This window comes from Phalaenopsis equestris, unplaced genomic scaffold (assembly GCF_001263595.1).
Source record: "Phalaenopsis equestris unplaced genomic scaffold, ASM126359v1 Scaffold000213, whole genome shotgun sequence".
Taxonomy (NCBI): Eukaryota; Viridiplantae; Streptophyta; class Magnoliopsida; order Asparagales; family Orchidaceae; genus Phalaenopsis; species Phalaenopsis equestris.
Genome location: NW_018164655.1, coordinates 13,415 through 23,355, shown reverse-complemented (window position 1 = coordinate 23,355; position 9,941 = coordinate 13,415). Strand labels below are relative to the sequence as shown.

Genomic DNA, 9,941 nt, shown 5'->3' with positions numbered 1-9,941 from the left:
ACGTTATTTCCTATATCTCCTAACAATTAATAAAAAATGATATTCCACTTAAAAATAAGGCATGGACATATTATTTGATCTTATCTTTAAGGGAGTTTGAGGTTTTGGACGCTGAACCATTTCATGATGTAGTTCTCCAATGATTTGCAATGCAGCGTTCAAGTACTTACCGACAGTTTCCCCCAAAAAAATAAAAATTGAATTTGATGATGTGTCCTAATTAATACAATAATATAATAACTTGGTTCTCAATTCTTATATTAAATGTGTCCAAAAGTAATATTCTTTTTCGCATCATATAAAGGAGACGTTACTTAAATGAGATTTGTTATGTTTGCTTGTATTTCTGCTTCAATTATCGTAGTCCACGGTTCTTGATAATCAAATATTTAACATCTCTGATATTAAATTACTTTTATTTAATAATTTCTTAAGCATCTTCTCAACACCTAAACTTTCATATTTAAATTTTATTTTTAAGGAAATAACTTTTTATCCAAATATTAAACTCTCAAAAATTACATTAAAAATATGGTTTTTAAGATCAACTTGACACTTATTATCTTTTATATGGCAACTTAGTTATTTATAAGTGTTTTACCATTCTTGTAATTAATAAAATATTTGATTTATAAAATAACTTTTTGTCACAATAAAAAATAATGCTATCTTAAAATGGTTTATGAAATTCAAACTCCAACAAAATTAGCTGGTCCGATATATTTATGATATGTCTCCACCAACATAACTGAAAAAAATCTAACAAGTGATACGTATATAGATCAAAATAATGAAATTATAAACATGAAGATACATACATATTATTAAGTTTTAAAAAAAGATATAATGCAAGAGCAAATGGTAAATAATTTTTAGATTGTCAACAACATCAAACTCTCTCTATATATTATTTCTAGCTTAATAATAATCATAAGAAAATTTTCCTCAAGGTTAAATGAATTAGAATAATTAAATATTTGACTTTTTTAAGAAGAAAAAGAAATTTTAAAAATAAATTACTTTCCCACATAAAAAATAAAATCCATCAAATATACAAATGTTAATAAAGAAATACTAAAAGATAATAAAGAATAAAATTAGTAATTAACGATAAAACATCACACTCGAATGAGAAAATTATTTCTTCAAAATTATGCAAAAAGCCACAACTACCGCACCGGCAGCAGCTATGAAAGGCGCAGCCGCAGCAACACGACGAAACAAATTCTTTCTTTGTCTTCCATGCTCGTTCGGTTGCTCCATCGATCTAATGCTTTCTTTTAACTCCACCAACTCTTTCTCTCTCTGATCTTTTTCTTTGGCTAGAGCAAGCAGCTCTTTTTTCCCAACATCGACCTCCATAGCGACCGCCTCAATCTTCTTTCTTAAATTTTTCTCTCTATCTGAAGCTGCGACTATCTCCGCCGTTGCACGAGAGGCAGTTTCGTTGATGCTAGATGAGACAACAAGTGCAAATACATCATTTTGGATGTTGTGAAAAATATCTTTTTCGGCAACCTGTGAAGTAAGCTGGATGTGGAGGTGTTTCACCTCTTGCCGGCACTGCATCGCCTCCTTCATGAGACAAGCATTCACAGTTTTGAGATTCTCTATCAGACGACTATTACTTGATTTTCCCGAAGCTTTAGAGATCGGCTTCTTCTTGGCAGCGATTTTATCCTTCTTGCCCATTGGGGAGAGTAGTGGATGGGTATTGAAAGGCTAGTTTTTTTTCTTCTTTTCTGAAGTGAGCTACGAGGGTTTAGGGTTAGGAGCACTCTGAGAATGACGTTTATTTATAGAGAGTAGTGGATGGGTATTGAAAGGCTAGTTTTTTTTCTTCTTTTCTGAAGTGAGCTACGAGGGTTTAGGGTTAGGAGCACTCTGAGAATGGCATTTATTTATAGATAAATTTGAGAAATTTTGAATTAGGTTTAATGTGGGACTGTGGCGGAGAAATTGGAGGGGCGAACGATTAGGAAGGATGGTTAAGCCTTTTGAGCAAAATAAATAAAGAAAATTCAGTTCTCTATGCTCTATCTTTTCGGCTTCTGTTACTTGATCCGCTATTCCGTCGCCTCTCTGTTACATATATATTTAATATTTTTCTATACAAAATTTTTTATTAATATAAGATTATGAGCGTTAAATACGCCGCTAGTCGATGTTTAGCTAAAATAATATAAAAAAACACTTAAATGTTTTCATCCAAACAAAAAAAAGGAAAAAGACAGAACAGACATTAATGAAAATAAATAGGAGACAATTCTTCTGTATTTTATCATTTTTAAGAGAAAAATTTTTCCATGCATAAATTTAAAACACTGAAATACTATGTAAATAAATATAATATTTTAGGCGTGAGATATAAAAATTTTCTTTTAAAAAATAAAAAAATTAATGTTAGTGTTTGATATGACTTTAACAAATTTTCATCATCTGGAGGCATGACACGAATATCAAGACGATATTTTAAGCATGAAACATTCAAATCTTGCTAAAAATTCATCCAGAGCTCCGATTTTAGCAAACTTATAGTCAAACTAACCGGTTCGATGAGACAAAGCCGATGATACCAAAATTAATGTAATCCAAGTCAAACCAAGCTCAGATCAAACCATTAAACCACCTTTGAAAGTTTCTGAGCATATTTGAGAGGTCAAATGAATGTCGAATCTGACATGATTATTATCGAATCAAGCATCTCGACAAGGAAAAATCCAACAAACCTAACATCGCTCAATTCAGACATAATTAAGACACTTAGATGTACATCAAACACCATCAGACCTAATGAAGCTCTTTGGACCGTCCAATCAAAATAGTTTATATTTCAGTATTAATTGCACCGAAACACTATAAATAGAGCCTCATCTCTCTCATGAGGCGAACGAGAGCTAGAAGTCGGAAGGAGAACTTGAGGCTAGAGAAAAAGCTTGGAGCTTTGAGAAGGAGCTAAGGTCCAGCACCACTCTTGTCCCCGTCGACCACCGTCAACCACTGTCAATCACGACCTGTTAGCTGCCACCAATCGCTATTGGTCGCCGTACATTTCTTGCAACAAATTCATTCGTACATCAACATTGTAACTTGGGAGACTTCTCCTCGGGTATATGAATATGATGTAGTTGTCTACCACAATCCTATGGCGTGATGGGCTATTAATTATGACGGGTTGTATAGTCATTTATGCAACCCATTTAAAATCAAACCAGATGGCCATAAAGAAAATAAAGTGCGAGTTTTGAAAAATTCATAATGTTAGTTTTAATATTTTATTTATTAAGACTTTATAGAAGATATAAAATTTTAAGCTCCATAATGAACCTAGATTATTTTTTGTAATTAATCCGAGACAGACCACAAAATATAACAAGAAGAAAATAATTTCAAGCACCCAATCATGTCATAGACAAAGTAAAAGCACACCTAAATTACCAGAGAAAGGTCGGTGCCGCTAGGTTGGTAACATCTCCCAGAAAGTAGTAAAAGTTGTTGAACTCGGCATATACACGTTCTGTCTTAATTCTAAATATAAGTACAAATTCAAACTTAAGGTACAAAACATGAGCTACTGTTCATGGTCCTCATCACGTGGTTTGACGTGTCATCCTCCTCAAAACACGTGCACGTACTTTATTTCTAATACATAATCGATCATAGGACTCTATCAAAAACATGATAAAATAAAAATAAAGGACTCGACCTGTAGAAAATGTTAACACTGGGTAAGATGCAACACACATGAGTCGTATCTAACCGAAGGAGCATATAACAACGCCTGCAAGAATGAGTGGAATGAAATCATAACATTGCTTCACCCTTATTAAACCTTTGTGTGTATATATTCAGACACGACTCCCTATAAGAAAAACCTAATATACAATTGCACATGTCCAAACTCAGTAAACACATAAAAGCACAAACAAAACAACGCATACTAGGCAACCAATCCAGCAGAGAACTATAACCAAACATAAAAAAATACTACTTGGCATCCTAGCCTTAGCGTAGCACACCATTTAACGAGAAGTGTCACCGAAACTGTTGCACAAGTGCAACACACTGAACCCTGATTCTCCTAAATGCTCACACTAAAGTGCTATATGGGTTTTCGAAACTCCGGAGAATATGTAGGGATAAAAATAAGTTTGATCACATTTATGTCGACATAAAGGGTGTGTCGTATCAGATGAATATTGCCTCCCAGGGACAGGTATAACTCGAACGATCTGCAACTAAATTTTGTACTCTAATATCCATAGGAAGGTTTTCACTGATCTGAAATCAACGGGAAGCCATGTATCGCTAAAATAAGATCTTGTAACTTAAGAATGAGCATTTCAAAGGTTTTTATCTGAAGATTTGAGTATTGACGAGAGCCTTGGACTGAAACAAAATTTTCTTGAAATGCACGTGGAAGAGTTTTATGACTTACCTTGGGCACGGAAGACTCTAAACATCATAATAATCAAAATATGTATGTTGTATTAATATTGATTCTACCCAACGATGAACTCTCACAGGTAGGGCTGAATCAGTACCAATATTGATTTCGCACTCTAGGCACGTATCAGGAAGTTCTATCGGATATTTTGGACTACAGAAGATTGAGCAAAGTCTTGTATCATTCAAGCGAACATCTCATGTATGTGACATCAAAAATTTATTCCAATAAATAAATATGACAATAAAAATTTAAGAAACTCACAAAACCAGAATATACACCTTTCTATGAATAAACGCCAAATCATGTTAACAATAAAACACACCAAAAAAAAAAAGAAGAAACGAAAAGAAGATGACGAAGATATACCAACATGCAATAACCTTGAGAATCAACCCATTTAGTTTGACTTCATCTATTAATAATGATACAGTCATCAAAATATGAAAAACAAAGATGTTCAAAATAAAGGAAATGCTTTCAAAACGTAAAGTCCTACGAATAAGACAATACAATCATCGAGATCAAAATGATATTCAGAAAATTCAAAATATTAAATAGTTAGAGTAACAAATCCACTAATAAATCTGGCTCGTCTAACCAAAGCTTTGGAAAAGAATGAATGGATCATTCTAGGATTCTTGTATAAGTTTTCATATATAACATCAATATCTTCATCAGAGAAACCAATAATGTTCGAAAGCTTTCTTATAAGTTATGTAAATAACTTTTTTTTCCTTAATCTCTATTGTTGTGCTTTCGATTGCAGTAGCAACCTTCCCAACACAATCTGTCATCATAATAATGTACTTATAGAAACTTTGATCAACCTCAGACACTTTCTTCTTCTCTTGTGGGGCACTCTTCTTGAAGCTGATGGCATTTATCGATTTATCTTTCCTATGACAACTTCTTTGATATCAATATCTACAATATTAGTAGCTTGTGTTGCATCAGCAATGATGTCAATAAAACTTAAGAAGTCATCGTCTTCCAAGTTAATTTGTTGTAACATAATTGGAATATTAAAATTCTCCTAATTAGCACAATCTCAAGTATTGTGACCTTCACTACAAACTTTCTCCAACTCCATATAATTTCTAAATGACATATTGAGATAAGCAATATCTTTTGAGAAAGCCTACAATTAAAAAATAATTAGTCATTATTAAGATGAATACCAATAAAATAATAATTTCCTTAAAGAAATACCTAAATATGTGACACTTAATTCTCATGTCCTATCAAATATCTAATAGAATATGAAGTAAAACTGCTATCCATTCTGACTTTAATCTTCAATAAATATGTTTCATTTTCTAACTAGTTTTGGAAGAAGAAGGATTAATTGGTTGTAGGGACTCCATGTGAAAACACCTACAAAAAATGATGGGAGTTATAGGTTTTATACATCATCGTGAAAATAAGATAATAAAAAAAATCAATGAAATTCCACAAAGTCTTACATATGAGAAAAGAAGACAATAAGAAATTCAGATTTGGAATTAAAAAAAAAAAATGAATTTGACAATTTTAATTGTTATAAACGTAAATCATCCCCTTAATGCATATAAGTTAAGAGCTAAAACGGAAGGTAAAACACATAGCATTGAAGTAGACTAACAATTAAAAAGACACAAACTAGAATAATTTTTTTTTTTTGCAAATATTATGGAAAGCTCTTCTTCCATAAACAACCAACACAAAAAACGACTTCATTATCTATTGAAAATGCAAGTAGAAACTCTGATCTAAAAAATGATTGTTAACACCCCCTCATTAATCATGTGATTCCACTTGATATTAGCAATTTTATTCTATTTGTCCAACTAATCCTGAGAGCAATCTAAACTTGATAGAATTCTCCTTCTATGGTGACTTCTTTCTTCCCACGCATCTTCAGAGAGAATAAACTCACCACCACCTTCGGTAATTATCCAATTGTGCAGAACATAACAAATTAGCACAATGTCAAATTAAGTTTGTAATGGAAAACAAAACTCTGACTTCAAATTTGTAAAGTGATTCTTCAATAAACCAATTACACGCTCCATTGTAGTACACAATGACGAGTGGCGGAGATTAAATAATTATTTATAATTTGATGGTTGACTATAATTGAATTCCTTCAACTGATATCTTGTTGCACGGTATGAGGAAATAGTGCCATCAATATCATTTGATCTTATCTTTAAGGCATGGACATATTATTTGATCTTATCTTTATAAATAAGGCATGGACATATTATTTCATCTAATCTTTAAGGGAGTTAGAAGCTTTGGACGCTGAACCATTTCATGATGTACTTCTCCCTGTTAGCGCTGGAGCCCAATAGAAGATCGCGCCTCCGCCTACTCCCGTGCACATGCGAAGCGAAGTCGCAAATCGGCGTGATATCGATCCCGCTCCCGCCTCCCTGTTTTGATCACAAAAGGTTGTGACCGTGACCTTACGGTTTTGCGAACCATTCCGCCTTTCTTTGACGGGAAGCGAAGCATCCCTTTGCTCCTTCCTGTTCGTGATAAAAGGCATCGCAAGGTGGCTCTCCTTTAGTTGAAAAAAGCCACGATTTTGGTGTTCTTCTTCGGTTTTCTCGAGATAGAGGAAGGAAAGTGCAAGAAGCAGTTCCTTGCGGTGAAGGAAGAAGAAAGAAGAAGAAGAAAATTGTTCTCCATTGACTTCTTTTTGGTGGCTTGTGCAGAAGAGAAATTGAGTTTATTTCTTTTGTAAGTTTGTCTTCTTCGGTGTATCTTGGTGTAGAGTTTTTTCGGTGTATCTCGCTGTAGAGGAGAAGAACATAGAGAGAAAAAGAGAGAGGAATTAAGTGAGAGGTCCCTCTTGTAAGTCGAGCGATCGAGTAATGTAAATTCCTCGAGTAGTAAAATCCTCTGCAACTATGTGGACGTACGCAATTTGCTGAACCACGTCAATCTGTGTATTCCGCTGTGTTATTGTTTTCTGGTGTGAATTTTCTCGTTCTATTTTTTCGCTTTGTTTATTGTTCTTCTGTTTGATTTATGTATATACTACATCAACAACTGGTGTATATCTCACAACACTCCCATGACTTGCAATGCAGTGTTCAAGTACCTACTGATAGTTTCCCCAAAAAAAATAAAAACTGAATTTGATGACTCGATTACGAATAATGTGTCCTAATTTATGCAATAATATAACAGCTTGTTTCTCAATTCTTACAATAAATGTGTCCAAAAGTAATATTCTTTTTCGCATCACATTTGATAATGTTAAACAATGTGCTCTTTTCATTCGAACAATATCATTGCAAGCAGAATCAATTCCATGGTATAATATCAATAAATATATTAATGTTATATATTCCATCTAGGATTGTAATTTTTTCTTTCTATCCCAAGCTTGTACAAAAATGCAATCATCATTGTTGCAATGATAGTAGTTGCCTAAAAAAATTGAACCATTTTCATACAATTCTCAAAATCAAACATATTAGATTAATGTTCTTCATTATGTTCAAAGATCTCTTCCATCTTTATACCAAAATAAATAGATGGTGAATATTATAATAATCATAATCATAAAATCTCTGAAAAAAATGTGTGTGTGTGGACGCTAATAGTAAAAAACAAACTTTTTAAAAGATGAATGTGAACAATATAGTATTGTATAATGTTAATATAACTGAAATAATAATCATTTATTATCCCACTAGTTGGCATCTTTTGATGTGATATGAAAGAATTATATAGTATAAATGAAGGAAAACAAACAGTGACAAGCAAATAGAATTGATTGATATAAAATCTAAAAGAGGGTTTAAATGCAATTTTATCATGGGAAATTTATATATGTAGCATATAATTTTTACGTATTTGCATATCATACCCCTAAACTTTCATATTTAACTTAAAATTTGAAGGAAATAAATTTTTTTTATCCAAATATAAAACTCTGAGACCACATTAAAAATACGGTTTTTATGATAAACTTAAAACTAATTATCTTTTGTATGCAGATTAATAATTTATAAGTGCTTTGTTATTCTCGTAATTAATAAATATTTTATTTATAAAATAACTTGTTGCCACAAGAAAAATAATGTTATATTAAATATATTTAAAAAATTTAGATTCAAACAAAATTAGTTGGTGAGGTATATTATGATTTATCTCCACCAACACAACTCAAGAAAATCTAAAAAGTGATAAGAATATGGATCAAAATAATGAAATAATTGAAGAGCAAATGATAAATAATTTTTAGAGGGTTTAGGTAATTTTCCTGGAGTTCAAATTAATTACAATAATAAAATATATATTTTTTTTCTTGAAAGAAAAAGAAGCCTTAAAAATAAATGACTTTCCCACATCAAAAAAAAAATTTATTTCAATTGATAAATGATAATAAAGAACTTCTACAAGATAATAAGAATAAAAATTAACAATTAATGACAAAACATCACACTCTAATCGGTAAATTATTTTTAAAAAATTATACAAAAAATCATCAGCACTGCACCAAGAAAAGCTATGAAAGGCGTGACGACGACAAAACTGCAAAAAAAATTCCTTCTTCGTCTTTCACGCTTGTTTGCTTGTTCCATGAATCCAATGCTATCTTTTAACTCTGTCAACTCTTTCTGTTTCTCATCTTTTTGTTTGGCTAGAGCAAGCAGCTCTATTTCCTCAGCATTGACTTATCTTCTTTCTCAAAATTTTCTCTCTATCTGAAGCTGCGGCCATCTCGGCCGTTGCGCGAGAGGCAGATTCGCTGAGGCTAGAGGAGACGACAAGGGCAAAGACATCACGTTGGATGTCGTGAAAAATGTCTTTATCAGCAACCAGTGAAGTGAGCTGGATGTGGAGGCGCTTTATCTCTTGTTGGCACTCCGCTGCCTCCTTCACGAGACAAACATTCACAGTTTTGAGATTCTCCATCAGACGGCTATTACTTGATTTTTTTGAAGCTTCATAGATTGGCTTCTTCTTGGAGGCGATTATATCCTTCTTGCCCATTGGGGAGAGTAGTGGATGGGGATTGAAAAACTAGTTTTTTTTCTTCTTTTCTGAAGCGAGCTATGAGGATTTAGGGTTAGGACTACTCTGAAATTGGCGTTTATTTATAGATGAAATTGAGGAATCTTGAATTAGGAAGGAAGGTTAAGTTTCTTGAGCGAAATAAAGAAATTCAAATCCTCCGCCATTCCGTCCATTCCGTTATATATAATTTTAATATTTTTCAATACAAATTATTTGATTAATAATGTCGTGAAAAAATGTCTTTTTCGGCAACCAGTGAAGTGAGCTGGATGTGGAGGCGCTTTATCTCTTGTCGGATAATTCTTCTGCACTCACCATTTTTAGATGAGTAACATTTTATCATTTTTTGAAGTTAAATTTATTTTTCCATGCATAATTTTAAAACTCGAAAACATTATCTAAATAAATATAATATTTTAGGTGTAAGATAAATTTTCTTAAATAAGAAATTAATGTTACTGCTTGATACGATTTT

At 32.4% G+C, this 9,941-nt stretch overlaps 1 protein-coding gene across 1 annotated transcript; it reads right to left on the bottom strand.

Moving 5' to 3' along the window:
* Positions 1–1,115: 1,115 nt before the first annotated feature.
* LOC110023131 lies at positions 1,116–9,554 on the bottom strand. Its single transcript, XM_020722382.1, has 2 exons — positions 9,128–9,554; positions 1,116–1,377 (listed from the first exon to the last, which is right to left on the bottom strand). The coding sequence occupies exons 1-2, from the start codon at positions 9,440–9,442 to the stop codon at positions 1,138–1,140; spliced, it is 555 nt and encodes a 184-aa protein (XP_020578041.1). The 5' UTR covers positions 9,443–9,554; the 3' UTR covers positions 1,116–1,137.
* Positions 9,555–9,941: the final 387 nt, after the last annotated feature.